The sequence below is a fragment of the Kryptolebias marmoratus genome, linkage group LG3 (assembly GCF_001649575.2).
Source record: "Kryptolebias marmoratus isolate JLee-2015 linkage group LG3, ASM164957v2, whole genome shotgun sequence".
Classification (NCBI taxonomy): Eukaryota; Metazoa; Chordata; class Actinopteri; order Cyprinodontiformes; family Rivulidae; genus Kryptolebias; species Kryptolebias marmoratus.
This window is the reverse complement of record NC_051432.1, coordinates 6,023,600-6,043,290: the sequence shown is the minus strand read 5'-3', so window position 1 is coordinate 6,043,290 and position 19,691 is coordinate 6,023,600. Positions and strand designations below refer to the sequence as shown.

The 19,691-nt window shown below is 39.8% G+C and overlaps 1 protein-coding gene across 3 annotated transcripts in view; it reads left to right on the top strand.

The window, feature by feature from the left end:
- Window positions 1–16,610, top strand: part of LOC108244323 (phospholipid phosphatase-related protein type 5-like) — a 69,305-nt gene extending 52,695 nt beyond the window's left edge. For 2 of the 3 annotated variants that reach the window (XM_017430431.3, XM_017430430.3), the window contains 5 exons: window positions 7,125–7,245; window positions 7,957–8,207; window positions 12,043–12,219; window positions 14,333–14,479; window positions 14,683–16,610. In XM_017430431.3, the coding sequence (XP_017285920.1) occupies window positions 7,125–7,245; window positions 7,957–8,207; window positions 12,043–12,219; window positions 14,333–14,479; window positions 14,683–14,715 (729 nt within the window). In that variant the 3' untranslated portion in view covers window positions 14,716–16,610. The remainder of the gene's footprint in view (window positions 1–7,124; window positions 7,246–7,956; window positions 8,208–12,042; window positions 12,220–14,332; window positions 14,480–14,682) is intronic. The other variant, XM_037974569.1, reaches the window with a different exon arrangement.
- The last annotated feature ends 3,081 nt before the right edge of the window (window positions 16,611–19,691 follow it).

Here is a 19,691-nt window from a genome sequence, read left to right as displayed (position 1 = left end):
TAACTGCTGAAGAGCTGCCTTCAGCATTACATCATCATCAGTGGGCGGTTTTAGGGAAAAGCATTTCCACCGAAATACGTGTTTCAGATTCCGACCATAAACGCGTTTAACTCTGCAGCACGTACGTTTCACCGGTAACGTGTAGCTAAATGAACTGTTTCCTCGTGGTGTCTGCGAGGAATTAATGATGAGAATTCCTAACACATCCACACACAGGTGGGGGGAAAAAAAAAGAAAACACAGCAGCGACACTGGCATACATTTTTCACACTCCTCCATCAGCTTAACTAGCTTTTTATATGCTGTGACGTCAAGCTGGCTTATAATGCATCATCGTTGGTGTTGCTCATAGAGCACGGTGTGTTTATCATGTTGTTTTTAAAACAAATGAGCAGATCCCTGTGTTTTATGAATGCCCGCTTTTCAGTTTAGGCACCATTGTATGTGTGTGATCCGTCTTTGTGTGGGAGCTGAAAGGAGACGCTTCACTCAACATGCAGGATGCACCGATTGTTAAAATAATTCCGTGCTTTTCAGTCACTTTCTATGCAGCCAGAGCTCATCATTAACTACCTGTTGACTGCTCTACTGTCTTTTTGCAGGTTTTTTTCCTCTTTTTTTTTTTGACACACTAAAAAAAATTTGAAATTCTGCTTCATGACTTGCACCTTCTCTTCACTTTTTATCTGAACCTTTCCTCTCTTTTTGATCCTCATCCTCATCTTCTGTGTGGCAAAGCTCTACAGCGCCTCCTCACTCCGTGTATGGTGTAGCGCTGAAAGGCAGAAACGCATCGAACGACGAGCTGTCACAGTGTCACAAAGGTAGAAAAGAACAGAGAGCCAATTAGGACCTGCAGAGCTTCCGGTGCCACCTGTTTCCCCGAATGTCCTTTCAACTTATCTATGCTTGTCAAAAATGAGGGACTGCATTTAAAATGATTCACAGCCGCTCGCATACTGACAAAAAAAAAAAAAAAATCTCACTAACAGCTTTTACTGTGCATTTCACACAAACTCACACTTGCTTGTTATGGCTTCATGCTGTGTGTAGAGAAGGAGATACAGGTTTTGTGGCACACAGGCTGAATACCAGAGCAATTTATGTAACAAGTGTGTGGGTTTATTTTTGCTATTTTCAAACGATTTGTTGCAACATAACTTTAAAGAAATGTCGAACCATGCATTGTTCCGAAAAGAGCCGTTTTAAATCTTTGCATACAGTGTATAAATCCTGAAGTTTTTCCACCATGCATGGAGGCTGAGTTATAGTATAAAAATGGAAGAGCAAAGTCGGCAAGACACAAATCTAATCACAAATTTCAAGCAGACTGCTAACCTTTTCCACTGTGGGTTCAGAACCCATTCAGACCCCCGTCACTCTTCGCAGTTTTATTATATTGAAGCCTGATCTTACAGTCGTTTAAATTCTTTCTTTTCCCTCTGAATGATCTACATTCAGTACCCCCATACTGACAGAGTGCAAACAGAATTTTTTATTGGCAAGTTTATGAAAAATAAAAAACACTCAAATGTCACATTTACATACATATTCAGCTGTTTCATTCAGTGCTGAGTTAAAGCACATTTGGGAGCAGTTATAGCCTAAAGCTATTTTGGGTTTGAAGTTTTTCGCTCTTGGACTGAGCGTCTTCACTGTGTGCTCAGGGTCATTGTCATGTTGGAAGGCGAACCTTACTTTCTCTGCATTTTTGCCTCATTCAGCTTTTTGTCAACCCCGACCAGTCTCCCAGTCGCTGTTGCTGAAAAACACCCCCACAGTGTAATGCTGCCACCACCGTGCTCGTGGGTGGGCAGGTGATGAGCGGTGTCTAAAATATCCACTATCCCTTCTTTGCACATGTTCAAACCAACTCTAAATTTGTCTCTAAACCTCTAAACACAACATACAGGAGAAAAAAACAGGCTTTCAATTATATCTGGCATGACTCTTTCAATAATTACTTATTGCAGAATAGATGAAGAATTATGCATATGTCACCAAGTCAGAGGAGCGTTTATTGCTAAGAATCATGATGCTTCAGAGCTGTTAGGACTCTTAAAATGTCTCAATTGTATTAAGGGACCTAAAAACCAATAGTTTGGTTGAGTTTTTGCCTGTGCCCTAAAGCCACCTCGTGCCTGTTGTTGTTTTATGAGGTCTGTTGCTGCAGAAACTTTGCTGGTTACAACATCCTGCTCCCCTGCAGAGATGTCTTCCTCTTTCAGTTTTTGGTTTAGAACTATTGTTTGAATCTCACTTCTTGTAAAGTGCAGATGTGGTAGACTTTCTTAGATCACTTTGATGCATCTTAAAAAGAGTTTTTGTCTGAAATGCTTCTGTTCTTCATAATTCCCTGTTGTTAGAACACTACAAAGATAATTAGATGTTTTCACACTCAGACAGTATATATATTTACTTTAATATCATGTGTGGGTTTTTTTTTCCTGCCAGACTGCATTAATAATCTGATTCAGTTTTAGAACCAGACATAAATCCAGATCAGAGATAAGAGGAGCTTCTGTTTCTTGCATTGCAATGACTGACAACAACTTTTCAGAACATCTAACAATTACAACTTTAGATTGAGCTCAAAGGAGATTTCCTTTTGTAGGAAGTTGCTTTCTTAACAACAAAAAAAAGCCTTGAGCATTACACTGAAATGTGTATGTACTTGTACGTATGTGTGGTACCACTGAAAAGTCTGAGCTTATTGTCATCTGTCACCGATGGGTAAAGCTGGATTGATGACAGTTTTGTGTGTGTCCTTTCAATTCAAGATGGCCACCACAGCCAACACAAAAATAGCTACAGCTCAGTCAGTTTAACAGATACTGAGCTGACATTTGATGTGGTAGTAGCTGAGAGTTATTCCAAACACATACTCTAAGCCAGAGGTCCCCAACCCTGGTCCTCGTGGCCCACTATCCTGCATGTTTTCTATGTTTCCATGCTCTAACACACTTGATTCGAATAACTGAATTACCTGCTCTGAGTGTTATCACGTTTTGCAGAAGCCTGTCAATGACTCATTCGTTTCAATTGGGTGTGTTGAAGCAGGGAAACGGCTAAAACATGCAGGACAGTGGGCCACGAGGACCAGGCTTGGGGACCTCTGCTCTAAGCATGACACCTCACAACATCCCGCATGAGACTCACTGCACACAACGTAGCTTTGAAGCTATAACTCAATTCTTATGTCATTTCTCAACACAAGATGATCTCAGTCTAAAACTCTGACATGAAAGGAGGTGGGTGACATGCATTCTGTCAAGGAATGCTAACCTACGACCCTTTGAATGTCCATACAAGTTTAAAAGAACATTTTGGCCATTTCAAAGTTGGTTTGAATGACCCCAGTTGGGAGAAATAAGTTTGCAAACTTGCAGAAAGTAATGCAAATAATATTTCATAGACCTTTACACCAGTTTACATCAGTTATTCACACAAAAATCTGTGGTTATTTGAAAGCAAAAGTAGCAGCAGGGGTTTCATCAAATTTCTTCAAAACTAACCACAAAATGCCAAATTGATGGAAATGTTGAGGTTTAAATAATTGTGTTTACATTAACCGCTGTGATTTTTTTTTTCTTTTAAGACTGGAGTTGCTTTAGAATGGCACCATGGCCAGAGTATCCTTTTATTGCAAACATGTGCACAGGCCATGTCAGATTTTATTGAGTTAATCGGTGTAAATATTTAGTCTCCCACTGACTGCAGAATCAATATCAGCCCACAGTTTGAATCTAATCAGTCGAGCATCATCTGAATCTGAAAACTGTTGGTGAAGTTGTTTTTTTTTTAGAGTCATTTTCAACCCAGGCAGTGGGTAATTTAATTCTGAAGCTGCTCAAAGGTAAACATGAGCCACACATAATCCAGCTGTTTTATCTCTAGCTCCCTCAGTTCCACCAAAGAGCCTGCAGCGAGGCATTAAACCATCACAAGCTCTCAGAAGAATCGGTCATGGCTGACCCTCCACACAAAGCTCCTCGCAGAACCAGTTAGGACAAAGTCGAATTTGTGTGAGAGCGATATTGGAGGAGGAATACGAGGGAGGCTGTTTGTATCTCTTATATTTTCTGCCGAGCTGATGGAGTCTTGATTTTTGTCCAACATTTGTTTTCTCCTCTCTGGAAAGACTGGGGACATGCGTTTTTTTTTTTTGTTTTTTTTTTTAATGTATAAACTAAACAAGCATTTGTAGCTTGAGGCTGTCCGTTAATGATCAGAAATATGTTCAAGAAAGTCTTGTCAATTGTTATGAAGTCTTGTCTTCATAACAATTAGGCGAGCCTCCTCATTCCACTCTTCTCTTTGCTTTAGCACAGTTTTTCTTTCAAAATTGTTCCTACAGCCTCCAGTTACAACATAAACTTGAACACAAACTATAATTGGTTTATCCTAAAGCATGTTTATTAAAAGAAAATGCAATAATTATGATTGGGGCCCACATTAACCTACACCAAGTGATAGAAAAATACTTGACTGCCAGTTTGAATCTCTGTTACTTATATACATTTTGATTTTTATTTTTTTCTCATCTGCAGTTTGGCTGCAGAAACTGACTCCTTTTAAAAACAAAATCTCAAAACAGCCAAATGTGTTTTTTTACAATTATAACTGGCTTTATTTACACTTAATTTCGCCTTTTATCTGTTTCTCTGCAGTTTTGTCTGAGTATTGAGAGGCAAACATTGTCAGTTCTAACATATATGCAAAGTTTAACAATGGTCGTGATTATGGTGATGTCTTTAGTGACAAATTGAGGACGGGAGGGGGAAATAATTCTCAGCCAATAGTTGGGAAACAATAAAAGAGCATTTATTGGTTGTCAGTTCAATATACTGAAAGAAATGTTCTGTAATAGCAAAGCATCATTAGGTGTTGTTTCCACCCTAGGTGAAATATCGAACAACAAAAAACGTGTTTCAGTGAATGGCAAAAAGCAAGAGCGAAGTAGTTTCAGCTTCCAACTTTGGATGCATAGTGAATGCAGCATAATTAAACATACATACGTACATCTTCTCAGCAGAACTAATTACTCAGTAAGAGAGATTTTCACACCTGAGTTGCCATAAGTATTTGCTCTCAGCCACAAAAAGTGATGATTAGTATTGTTGTCCCCTTGCAATATTTGCAGACTTTTAACGACCTGAGCAATCGTGATTATAGATTAAAGCCCTAGCTCTCTTTGAAGGATTAAATATCGCCCTCTGCCTTTCATCCACAGGTTTAGACTGAGACCTTCTTATGCTGAAAGGTGATGGAGTTGTAGCTGTTTTGGTCAAATCTTAAAAAAATAATACACCAAATATTGTGAGATCTCACTTGTTTTATTCAAATCTGCCCAAAGATTAATGAGATGTTTCTGCTACAAGACAAACAGGGGAGCCCTCAACAGTTAATGCCGAAGATTTTGGTAAAAATCTTGCAGAATGTGTGGTGTTCAAACTATGTATTGAGGATGGCACTCAGCTACTACCACACCAACTTTTAGCTTAATATCTATAAAATTATAGCCATTTTCTGGGCTGTCGAGTCTATCTTGAATCAAATTTACTTCAAAAGCCAGTAGGTTGTAGATGCACATCCAATAATTAGTTTCTGAGAAAATGCGTCATCTGATTCCTGTTTTGTTTTTTTTGATAACAGACAGAGTTTACTCTAATAGTTATTGGCAAAATATTAAACAAAGATATTGTCTCATCCGTTAGTGCTTGTAGCATGAGTTGAGAATGACTGTCAGCTACTACCACAGCAGGTTTTAGCTCAGTATCTGTAGATTTGACTGAGTTATAGCCATTTTTGTGTTTGCTAATGTCCATTAGCTGTGCCATCATGATATGGGTTGACAACCAAAGTTAATCAGTTGTAGTTTCGCATCAAATGATTACTTTCTAAGAGTTTTATTAAAATCTGTACATTGGTTCACGAGGTATTTTGCTAAAACTACAGACAGACAAACACATGCATGCACTCACACGGACGCAGGCACAAACATTATTGCCTGCTTTTTGCTTTTCAGCGTCGAGCAATATTTATCGATTTCTCTACTGCAAGAACTCAGTAGTTCTGCTCTTAAATTTGACAGCAGAAATTAATGTTTATGTCGACCATTCTAAGTGAGTTGGGGTGGGGGGTGGAGAGTGGGTTATACAACATCATTTCTTTTAATTACATCATAAAAGGAGTCCCCTAACCTACAGGGTCTCCATGTTGCAGGGCTTCACAGCGCCAAGGTCACTCTCATACATCCCGGAGACATAACTCATCCTGACACCACATTGCCCCACAACTTTCATTGAATCTTCCATCTGTAGTTTTCAGTTCATCAAACCAGTGTCGGCCTCATCCGCCACACCGAGGGCAGGGAGCTCTGGTGCATCAGCATCATCCTCCGCTCCTCGCTCACAGCCATACATATTACATGACCATATAACCCACATCTATCCATGTCTCTGTCAGCAGACGCCCCCCCGATGAGACAGATTCCATAAGGAGATCGTAGTGGTGTCTGGGAACGTGCAGCTTGGCGTTTAGTCAGTTTATTCCCCTGTCAGAGGAAATCAGGGTCCCACTGATTTCACTTTAAACTCTTCAAACTGCTTTTCAAACGGCTGCCAAGAGCTGGGGGCAAGGAGTGCTTTAAAGATGGCGTCAAAATGTGTTGAGGCTGTTTTTGTTGTTTTTTTTATGGATGTGAGGCGCAACATCTTACTTTTTAAGTGTCTTAAAATGTTTGAAGGAATGTTTGATTCCGTCTTCCAAACGCTGTGTTCATGTTTGAGGTTTTGTGTTTACATGGGTACCCACTAAACAGGGAACAAAAAGTGAAACGGGGAGATAAAAAGGTCTGCGAGAGACTCGGGTCAACAAACTCCCACTGATTACAGTGAGTCGGAGGTGTTTATGTTGGGATCTTTAAAGCAGCGTGAAACCAGCCAAATGATGAGGGAAATTTTAATCACCACGCGGCTGAGGGAGGAACACTTATGAATAATTTTTGCTGTGCGCCATATTTAACTGGCAGAATATTCATCGGAGCTGATCAGCTCCTAAGCATGGGGTTTTAGCTTTCTGTTTTGACAAAACCATGTTTGTCTCTTTTTGCTGTGTCCCAGATTCTGATCGGGGAAGTGACGAGTTTCTTTGTGAAGACAGAGGGAGCTCAGGAGAAGACCATAGTGACCGCCGACTGCTGTTACTTCAACCCTCTCCTCAGACGGATCGTACGCTTTCTGGGTCAGTCACAGTCCTCTAGATAAGAGGTTCTTGTGCTTTGACTTATAGAACCTCTCTACCCTGGGTTCAAGGCTCATCAAAAGGGACGGTTCAGATTTTCAGAAATGGGCTTCTTTGGAAAGGTTATGAGCAATTGTAGATAGTTGTAGATAAAGTTTTGAGCAGCCTCAGTTACGAGAAATTGAGTTTAGTTTTGACCAGATTGAGCAAACGGCTAGTCTGAGCAAGACCAAGATCAAAGTGGATCATGCAAACGCTGTTTTACAAACTTCAAATGGATAGTCTGGTTATTTTTTGAAGTGACGTTTTATCAAGTAGTTATCAATAGTAAATATCTAATGAAGAAGAGGGCAGAAGTCTTTGTCCAGGCTAGGCTGAGGGCTAGCCAAACAAGGAGTTGTTGTTTATCATTTTTCAAGTTTATATAACAACTCTCTCAAAAACAACATACTGTTTAATTTTAGCTTATGTAATGTTTAGTCACAATGGTATGATGTTTCTGAAAAAGAGCTGTTTTATACGCCCAAAAAATGATAAACAATAGGCCCTCGTTTGACTAGCCATTAGTCTATCCTCCCTTCTCTGCGACTGATGTCACAGCTAATATGGTATTAACTATTGACAGAACATCACTTCAGAAATTACGTAACTATTTTTTTAATGATAGTTTACTTACTTATTTTTTACTCACACCCTCTGTTTTTTACTCAGGTGTCTACTCCTTTGGTCTCTTCACTACCACCATCTTTGCCAATGCCGGGCAAGTGGTGACAGGAAACCAGACGCCTCACTTCCTGTCCGCCTGCAAGCCAAACTACACAGCTCTGGGCTGCCAGTCTCCACTGCAATACGTCACAGAGCACCGAGCCTGCATGGGAAACCCATACCTGGTGATGTCCGCCCGCAAATCCTTCCCCTCCAAAGATGCAGCGCTCAGCTTCTACTCAGCCATCTACACAGTGGTAGGAAACCTGTTTTCAGGGAATGGATCCGGGAGTTCACGGCTTAACATACGAGCACATTGTTCATGCTAGTCCTGCATGAGGAGACAAAACTGGAAAGTTTTCTTTTAAGAAAATATTTCTGAAGCAGAGCTACAACAGAAAATAAGGGAACTAATTTATATTTACTACTGCTTTATGGAACTGTTAGGCTATAAAAAAGTCATGTTTAATATCCAGGTTAAAATTTCATTGCTGTTTTTTAATGTAATACAAAGTCTAGCTCAGCAATCTATTTTTCAAATTAAAAATAAAAACTAGCATTTCTTGATGGAATGTACCACCTTGCATGCAAAAGTTTTAAACATACTGTGAGAGGGATCTGTTGATGACTCTCAGCTACTAACACAATGTATTTTAGCTCAATATCTGCAAACTTGACAACATTAAAGTATTTTATTGTGTTTGCTAAGACTAACTGGTTGTGGCAGCCATCTAAAATTGGCTTGACTCTAAAGTAGGGGTGGCCAATCCTGGTCCTTGAGTGCCACTATCCTGCATGTTTCCAACACACCTGATTTGAGTCAATGTGTGATTAACAGGCTTCTGCAGAACATGAAGAGGTATTTTAACCACTGAATCAGGTGTGTTGGAGCAGGGAAACAAGTAACACATGCAGGATAGTGGCCCTGAGGACCAGAGCTGTGCAATTGAACATGTACAACCAGTGATTACTTTTGGAGATTTTCATTGAAAACCTTCTAGTGGTTCACAAGATAATTTGATAGCAGACTAACACACATACAGGCAATTACATTATCATCCACAGCCAAGAAACCAGGCAATATTAAGTTGGTACAGTAGTGCATAATTTAATGGCATTAAAACCTAATTAGTTGCAGTTTATCAACCCAAACAGGTTAATAAATTGACAAGAAAACAGAAGATAAACTAAAAATTAAAGTCTTTTTGTGTTGAATGTTTTTGTTTTTTCTTCTTTTAACCGGCTGTAACTGCATCACAGCAGGTTAAATACTGAGTTTCTGTTCATTCATAGCTGATCAATGGCTGTTCAATGACAGCCTGAAATAAACAGTGAGAAACACACAATATGACTTATTTCTAAATGATTTCTATTTAGACCAAGCCTATGAACTTGTTCTGTAAAATTTCATGTATTTTTTAGTGCTAAATGTGGACAAAGTTTCCAATTTTGAGGTCTGCATATGACAGCAAGCCCTCTAACTAAAACACTGTTTTCCTCATGCGATCAGCTTGTCCAGGAATATCTCATCAGGGTATTTTTTCGAAAAAAGTTGTCAAGTTCATGCATATCATAGACAATAGAAATTCTCTAACAATGAACAGAGTAAATAGTTGTTTAGGGAAGCAGTAGAAAATCCCTTGGTGATGACAGAATTATTTTTTAGTAACAGTGCTGTTTTCTGAACGATATTTTTCATATTTATTGGCACATATTCCATCAGAACAATGTAGTTATCAGTGATTTTATGGTTTGCTTTCAAAGTTTCCGCACTGGTTCACAAGTACTGAGTGTCACTCATCAGCTTTTCATAAAAATCTGTCAGAAAAAAGAAGGCTTTTATAGCACCAACATGGCTGGCTTCAGATGATAGAGAAGCCAGGGGACTACAAAGATGATTTGTTTTTTAAATTGTGAATCATGCAAAACCACTCCAGTGAAGTATGATGATAAACTGGAAATGAGTCTGTTATAGATTTACTGTAGTGTTTAGGATCAGTTGGTTATCTTTCCAGAAATGGACCAAATCCCAAAGTCCTAAAACATTGAGAGCTAAATCTCGGACTCTAGAAGCCTCAATAAACAACAATCAGCACAAACATTTTATACAAACTGTCAAATATGGTGGTAGAAACAAAGCAGCAAATTAAAACCAGAATTGCTGGAAAAGTAATTCATGAAGCTGTCACAATGATCCAATCAGGCTTCAGAACTCTGATTCTGTTTGAAATGCTGTAATTAGATTTTAAGGAAGTTATCCAGAGAAAAAGATTAACCAGGAAGAAATGTGAGATTTTTGACTTGATTATTTAATAGCTTTTTCAAGAGTGAGAAAATGCCTGAGGCATGTTGGTGATGTACAGAGTTGTAGCAACTACAGAGGAGTTAGGTTGATGACCCATATGATGAAGATCTGGGAGAGAGTTGTGGAAGCTAGACTTAGACAAGAAGTGATTATTGGTGAGCAGCAGTTTGGTTTTATGCCAAGAAAGAACACCACAGATGCCATCTTTGCTTTGAGGATACTGATAGAGAAGTACAGAGAGGGTCAGAAAGAACTTCATTGTGTTTTTGTGGATTTAGAATAAGCAAAAGACAGGGTGCAGAGGAAGGAGCTGTGGTGTTGTATGAGGACATCTGGAGTGGCAGAGAAGAATGTTAGACTGGTACAGGACATGTATGAGGACAGCAGGACAGTGGTGAGGTGTGCTGTAGGAGGGACAGGTAGCTTCAGTGTGGAGGTGGGACTGCATCAAGGATCGGCTCTGAGCCTCTTCTTGTTTGCTCTGGTGATGGACAGACTAACAGATGAGGTCAGGCAGGGATCCCTGTGGACTATGATGTTTGCAGAGGACATCATGATCTGTGGTGAGAACAGGGAACAGGTGGAAGAGAACCTGAGAGGTGGAGGGATGCACCTGAAAGACGAGGGATGAAAGTCAGACAGAGTACATGTGTGTGAATGAGAGGGAGGCAGGTGGAACAGTGATGCTACAAGGAGCAGAGGTCACAAAGGTGCAGGACTTCAAGGACTTAGGGTCGACTGTCCAGGAAAATGGAGAGTGTGGTGAAGAGGTGAAGAAGAGAGTCCAGGCAGGATGGAGTGTATGGAGAAAAGTTTCAGGACTGATTTGTGACAAAAGAGTGACAGCAAAGGTCAAAGGAAAGGTTTACAGACAGTGGTGAGAGCAGCTATGCTGTATGGTTTGGAGACAGCGGGACTGACAGAAAGACAGGAGACAGAACTGGAAGAGGCAGAGCTGAAGATGTTGAGGTTCTCCTTGGGAGGGACAAGGATGGACAGGATTAGGAATGAGGTCTTCAGAGGTACAGCACAGGCTGAACAACTGGGAGATAAAGTTAGAGAGGCCAGACTGAGATGGTTTGGACATGTGCAGAGGAGGGACAGTTGGTAGAAGGATGNTATATTGGTAGAAGGATGTTAGAGACGCAGCTGCCAGGAAAAAGACAAAGAGGAGATATATGGATGCAGTTAGAGAGGACATGGAGGGAGTTGGAGTGAGGACAGAGGACACAGAAGACAGAGTTAGATGGAGGACGAGGACTCTGTGGTGGTCCCTGAAGAGGGAACAGCTGAAAGAAAAGAAGGATCATAAGAGAGTTATGCATTAACAACAAAAAAGTCCACAAATCTCAATGAGCTGAAGTAAAAAGGATGGACCAAAATTTGCCCGAAACAATGTTAAAGTCTGAGAAAGTCGAAAAAAAGAAAAAATTTGAGGTAACTGAGGGTTCTACAAGCTAGTAAAAAAATACACAAATGTTATTTTCTTTTTAAAACAACACGTGAACTATACATCAGACAATTACTTGTGCTTGGTGCCTTGTTCCTGTGATTTTAGAAGCAAGAATATAATTTTACAGTGTTGTAGGAAACCACTCAGCTGCAGTGAAAGTTTTGCAGAGTGCGGCCTCTTGTGGCCTGATCAAGATTTTGATTCTAATAATCCAGTTAAGCCGGTAGCACAGTATGCATGATCTCCAGCTGAATTTAACGCCTGCTTCACATAATCTGAAGAAATCACATCAGATTTTTATCTCACCGTTTTTCAACACGTTTCCATCTTTCAGATGTATGTGACCTTGGTTTTCCGGACCAAAGGGACCCGTCTGATGAAGCCCACTCTGTGCCTGGTTCTGTTGTCTCTGGCTGTGCTGGTTGGGGTCGTGAGAGTGACTGAACACAGGAACCACTGGAACGATGTGGTGGCTGGATTTGTCACGGGAGGAGCCATCGCTGCCTTCCTGGTGAGAGGAAAGGAAAGGGAGAGACCATGAGGGGAAGGATGGCGGAAGAGAGGATGCTTGTGATTTCAATCTGCAAGTCCATTCAGCTGAACTCTGGGGGCTCACTGGGTCTCCTGAGCTGGAAATGGATGCACTCTGAGGGGATTTGGGAGAGTAATGTTGCTCTGCGATGCACCCTCGAGGAGGTTAAAAAGGCTGTATTTTTGCCATTGTAAATTTAAATAATAATAAGCACATCTCTACACATCATTTGCTTCTTGGTTGCACTGTTTCGGTGACAAAACCCTACCCTGTCAGGTTTTAGTGAGGCGATGCAGCAGTGTACACAATAATGTCTGCACCTGGTCGTACTGCTAAGGTAGTTACGGACGTGCCTGGAGTCTATTTATGAATATGAATCAAGCTGAGTAATTTACTCTGGTTAATGGTTGGCAGTTTACTGCTGATTGCACCATTACTTACTGAAGGAGGAAAAAAAATAAACATGCCTTAAAATATGCATTTTTACCTGAGAGTTGCTGTGAGGAAGTGCTGCAAAAAATAAATAAATAAATAAACTGAATGTTGCAGTGGAAGGAATTTCTCCACTTCCACTGCAATGCCAGAGGTAAATGTTATCAGTTAATCAGCTGGTGACCAGAATCAGACCATTTTTAGCTTGACTGGTGTTGATGTTCTGTCACATAGTTATCAGTAGTTAGTGTCTTATCAGCTGTGACATCAGTCATAGAGCAGGAAGGATGAAGACAGAGGCAGAAGTCTTCATCCAGGCTAGGGTAACAGCTAGCCAAACAGCCTGCTGTAATAACGTAAATGTTGTTCAGTTAAGAAACATTTACAATCTAAATAAATTATGTTATGCAAAAGTGTAGAGGTTTAATATTTACTGATGTAGCATTCCTTTATACCTGTATGACACTTTTGAGGAAGAGTTGTTTTATAAGCCTGAAAAATGTTATAAAAGAAACAAAAAACCTGCACTTATTTGGCTAGCCAGTAGCCTAGGATGGATGAAAATTTTGCCTTTTTTTATATATACTCTATGACTGATGTTACAACTTATAAAGTACTACTAATAATAACTATTTGACAAAAGATCACTTCAAAAATGACCACACTATTCCTTTAAACAGGTGACATTTATGTTCAACTTTCTTTCTGCGGCTTATAATTTGCAACCAGGGAACAAATGTAAATAATTTATTAGTTTATTCTTATCATTATCCAGTAGCAATTTTGTAATTTCAAAATAAATGAATGATTTAACAATCGAACACGTCTAACACTGAGAAAAAAAAAAAATTCTCTCTCAAATATGTTTCGGACATTACTGCAAATTATTTTAATGACTGAATAAATGAATGAACGAATGAATCAATCAATCAATCAATAATAAATGAATATATACTTTATTGATCCCCAAGGAGTAATTGCTTATTTGATGACAAGCTACTCCATCTGTAAAATATGACCAAAATATAAAATAAATAAATAATATTAAAGATAACAAGCATGTACATGGAAATATGTTAATCTTTAAATTAATCACTAAATAAATCTATAAATAATGAGTTATTTTGAGGGGAAATGGTCTCTTAGACGTTATGTTTTGAGGTATGAAAAAGTTAAAATTATTGAGGAGCTATAATCTGATTGAAACTATTTATTTTAAGTATATATTAACCACATTATCAGTTTTTAATTCAACCAATAATTAAAAACAATAAACTGTATATGTGTTTTGTGTGCTGTTAACTGTAGTTTTTAGTTTTTAGTTTTTAATCGGAATTGGCCAAAATCAAAGACTTTTAAAAAATACGGAAATTGTATTTGACTAAAGAAAAGATATCTGGTGCTTTTCTCATTTAAAATGTGTGCAATTAATTGCCAAACCTAAGGTGTTATATTTAGTTTATTGTTTAAGGTTCGAGCCTTTCTTTGTTCTTTTTTTAAAACTAAAATACTTTGAGCTACGTGATGCGTACAGGATGCAAACAGAGGAACTCTAACGTAGGATGAAGACAGAAGGAGGGGTGTGACAGAGGGCACACTTTAATCTCAGAAACACACCTGTAGTGATTCCTTTTCTCCTTTTTTGCCCGCTCTCCTTTAGGTGTCATGTGTGATCAACAATTTTAAGCCATCTAAGATAGCAGTGCCGATCCCCCCGCCCCCACAGCGTCCCGAGCCCCCCATCGGGCTGCCTCTCCTCACCCTGCCCCGCGTGGAGAGTCCGCTCGAAAAGTTAAGTGTTAGCCAGGTAAGGATGTTCTCTTTTCTGTTGAGTATTTTTTAAAAAGGCAAAAAATCTACATTTAAATGTGATTTTGACCTAGATTTCTCTGGTTTGACATCTTATTAATGTCAACGTGACTTTCTTATGATAAAAATCCAATAAAACGTTTACCTTCCCAAATGTTTTAAACGTTTTTACGCTCCGCCTGTTGTCTCTGCTCCTGTCAGGCTCCTGGACTACCTTATTCTGAGATCACATGACCATCAGCCAACCCCACCCCCCGCCCCACCCGACGCGCTCCTCCCCTCAAGACGTTGCCTTACCAGCGCAGTCTAGACCTGCCCATTGAAATCCCCCCGCCCTGCCCCGCCCACCCCGGAGGACGACGGCCTCTGCGACGGGTCAAATCCACCCAGGTGTGAAGGGTCGCTCGTCACACGGGACAAAGCTCGGCTCGTTCTTGTCACCTGGACCTGTGGGAGACTCGAGACCTGTCCTCCACTCCCTTCTGTTTGTCCTCCAAGATGGCCTCTGTTTTTCCCTTTGGGGGTAATCACTACCCATGAAAAGACTCTTCAAAGCCAGAGCTGTTAAAGCAATACTGTGTCCTGTTTCCTTGTGCGGTTCTCCACAAAGATTCAACAGAGACTCTAAAGACTGTTGGCTGGTTATGACTTGATATTTCCAATCAAATATATAAAAAAAATAAAATTAAACTCAGCTGAGCTGAGGGTCACAAGTGGATTTTCCTCAAGATAATTTTGCTATACTCAGGACAATCAAGTGGAAACAACTGACAGACCTAATAAAAGACCTTTATGTATTAATAATGCTGGTACAGTGGAGGATTATGGTACAGATTTTTTTTTCCCTGTACTGAAAACTAAGAGACGTTGTTAAAAAGGGAGGCACTTTTGTAAATTATAGCACAGATGAACCAATTCAATGTTCAGTAAGCAATGTTGTACCTTTTTAGTTTTGTTTTTTTAATGGTGTGAAGTGATAGAAGAGAGATTTATACACACTAGAGCTTTGCTTTTGATGCCACACACGTTTTGGAGGCGTCACTTTAGTCATTCCTGACATAAACTGAAATCATTTTCAGTCACTTTTCCAAGCGTATACCTTAATGTTTCAGGTGTGTGAGTTTTTATGTCCACTGGTTTGATGTTCAAACTGTGAAGATTTGGGGAAATTATTGATTTGACTTTCTGCTTATTACCATGTGAATTTTTTTATTGTTAGCTTACAGGTAAAATACCTTCCTTTTCCTGTTTTCTACAACACTTTTACCAAATTCATGCTTCGTTTGTTTTTCTATCAGCATACGTTTGAACGTGGCGCGCCAAAAGGGTTTCCGACATTTCTAGCAAAACAAATGTGATATAGGAGCTCCTATGACGTCACTTTGCTGCAGTTATAAAACATCTGTCCAGTCCAAACCTTTTCCGGTTCATCCCTGCTTCTGTGTATCATTGCTTCATCACACGGACCGTGTAAATCACACAAATCGGTGTGAAACACAGCAGCGAGACCTCCTGAGTTTTGCGAGGTTTTGTACAGTGCTTAGGTTTATATACAACTTATATACGACATTATAATTCTGGTGAAAATGTGCAAGCAAAGTGAGCTGTTTCGCAGGAATGTAGCGCCGTGGAGAAGTGTGTGAAGCGCTAACTAGCGTACGGTCGGTGTGTTTGGCTCACAACTTGCTCAGTTCAAAGGAACACCACAGGTTATGTTCGTTTAAAGGAAGTATTTAACCATAAAGAAGACGTGCTAATGGTTTTCATAGGCGTGTATGCTTTGTGTGTGTGTGTGTGCGCATGTGTGTATTTATAATGAGCACATTGTATGGCAGCACAACTGTTAATTTGGCAATCTGTTTCCTTAAGTTAAACTGTCAAAAGTAGCTGCTATAATTACACACTTGTGCTTGTTTGTAACTGCAGGCCTTAAAGGACCCCTGCCAAGGCGTCCTAACAATGCCTGTTATCGCAGAAGGTGCTCATTATAGCTCTGAGATTACCTACAGTTATTTTCAGTCAGTTTTTTTTAAGCTGGGAGATTGAGAACACCCCCCTCTGCCCAGATGATGTTATTTTCATGTAAAAGGTCTCTGTTTTGTATTTATTTACCAAAATAAATTGCAGTTATCACATATTGGTGTGAGAATCCTTGATACAGATGTATGTTTGATACTGCAATAGTTACATTTGTGTGATGCTGTTATTTTTAAAACTAGGGTTGTGGATCTCTGGTCAATTTGATACATTAGGATAGATGAGCAATAAAAAAACGGTACGATACAGTTCAGTCTTTAGTCATGGTACAGTGTAAATGAATGAATTTGGATTAAACACAAAGAGATTTAGTGCAATACAAATACAAATGGGGAATAATATAACCCGTTAAGCCACCTTCACACTGGATGACCATCCCACTATGATGTGGGGGAAAAAAGTGACCAGAATGTGGATGGTCTCAGCATGTGGGCTCCTTATTATGTGTTACAGTGGTCCATAAGTGTTTGGAGCATACACAAAGCTTCTATCACTAGGTTGTGGTGGTTATGCATTCTGGTGGCAGCATACCAGGGTGGAGCATGGGATGCATGGGGGCAGTGTATTCATGATAAGAGGCTCTGGAATGGCTTGGTTGTCATGAATTCAAAGCAGGACTGGCTACGACCGTGATCATGACAAGGTCATGGAAATAACCTAGTGCTGACATGATGTCCACGGTGTTAGCATTGTACGAGCAAAGCGTGATCTTCCACCATGCAGCTGCATCCTGATGCTGTTCAGGTGAGTTGTGTCAAGGCGGGCAAATAAGGTTCGGTGAAGAGCAGGAGATTTCTCAGGGCAGAAAATAGCAGCACTAAGAGCTTAGCAGCAATACAATTGCCTTCACGCAAAAGGTTTTCCTAATTTGCTGCTCGTGGAGAGCACAGTGGCATTAATTCAGTGTAAAGCGGACCTGACTGTTATTCACATACTGCTACAAGTTAAGTTTTTAAGATTAAAAGAGTTGATCTTCGTGGTCAGTGCAAAGAGAACTGTGCTGCAGCTGCATCGCCACTGGTGCACAGTGTTTGCTGCTGTTCATGCTGGTGCTACAGCAGTTCCCCTTTTAAACATTGATACTGAGAAAATATCACCGCTACACAGCAGGAAGGGCACTAAAATAAGTAGTGCAAAAGATATATTTATTAACAACTAATTTTCTGCTTTACTTTTGAGCAGATGCCTGTTTAAAACAAAGCTGCTTACAAAGTTTATAATATTGAAAAAGATCATTTTTTACTGGGATAAAATATGATTTAATTCTAAAACTGCACCGATTCACAATTGCTCTGTGGATCCAGTTGCAGTGAATCAGTGAATCTTTCCATCCCTGTATTACACAAACAGTAGCTTTTTACTATTTCAGCATTTATGAAGACAGTTCAGACATCGGTGAGTTTTGACTATAAATATATGGCCTCCATTTTGATTCTTCTTTCTATGTTTTTTTTTTTAAACTCCAAGTGCTTTAGATCACAGCACACATTCGTCCAGTCATTATTGTTATTATACTGTGCATTTTTTTAGCCTGTGAAATGCTTTAGTTCTTCTATACACACACTTGCATACAAGAGTCAGACGCAACGTAAGGTTTGTCGTTCTGTTCAAGCACATCTCATGATATAAATGGAGGAGCCAGGAATCGGACGACAGATCATCCAATCTGCAGAGAACCACTTCTCCTCCTGGGTCACAGCCACTTATATGAGTGTTTATTTATTATTTGTGTAGAAATGAGTTGAACCTCCAAAACCCTGACAGCTGAATGAAACTGAGTCTTCTTCCAATGATATGTTTGTGATCTTTGTCGAGAAAGAATTGTGTCCAGATTGAAATTTTGCTATATACCCCTGTCCCAGTTTCACAAGGTAACCTTTATCTATTTAATACAACACGTTGTACATGACTTAGTAACATATTTCAGGGTTTAGGACAGAAAGAATGGAACTGATGATGTGTGTCATTCAACGTCAGCTAATTGCAAAATTACATTTGCAGGTAACTTAATTGTACGTTTGTTCTGACAGTGATTGTTTGAGGTGTGAGCTGCTCATCCGTTTCAGGAGTATATGTCCAGAAAATTCTGTTTAGTTTTGCCACTTTTTTTTTTTTTTTTTTTTTTTTTTTACAGAAACACAATAATTTGTAGGGCTGTGTAGAACGTGAACATAAGCAAGTACTGCCCCTTAGTGGCTTTTAGGTGATCTCCTGTTTCAGGTGAAAGACAAAATGCACTCCGTGAAATGAAGCACAATGTGCCCTTTCTCCTCTCAGTGGATCGTCCAGGAACGGTGCAGACCAGCTGCTTCTATCCTGAATGCAGATCTGAGTCCAGATTTAAAACAAAAACAAGTCATATTTAAGCTTCCCAATCAAACACTTTGACTTCATGCTGACAAACAGACAAACAAAATATAACAACTATTTAAACACTGAGTTATAGATTTGTGTGTGTGTGGTTCCTAGAAACCCTGCAAAGATGTGAGCATTAGAAGCAAACTGTTGTAGTAGACAGGCATGGACACACGGTGGCGATGTTTTACCATGCCTGATGAAACACGGGCGCTTTCAGGTAAAAGGTCGCTTCTTATGATATTGAACTCCAAATTAGGGAGATAAAAATGAGAGAAAAGCAAAAACAAACACATTTTCAGAACATTTCCACTTGGCCTCTGATAGACCACCGCAGACATTAGTCATCAATCTAATAAACGTAATAAGATGGCACACAGAGACAATTTCTCTCTTTGTCTGCCCCAGTCTCCCCCCGCCTCCTATTTGTGTGTCTTTGAATCTGTGGTTGTTAGTTTTGTTAACGACCAGTACACACACACACACACACACACACAGAGATTGAGAGAGAACTCTCTGGACTCTCGACAACATTATCTTTTCCGGAAATTGCTTCTCGAGCACAGCCAGAGCCCCATTAGAAAAGAAGAGCTCTATGCTGTAACCTTTTTAAAAAGCCATTAGTGATGCACCTGCCTCTCTCTGTCTCCCCGTTCCTATTTGTGTGTCCTATTTGTCTCTCTTGTTAACACTGACACACACACATACACACTTACAGTTTTTTTTCGTTTTTTTTTTCAATCCTGATTGCCAGCATCTCCGTTCCCAGACCCATAAACTAACTGCTGAGCCAAATGAACACATTTCCACTCCAATTA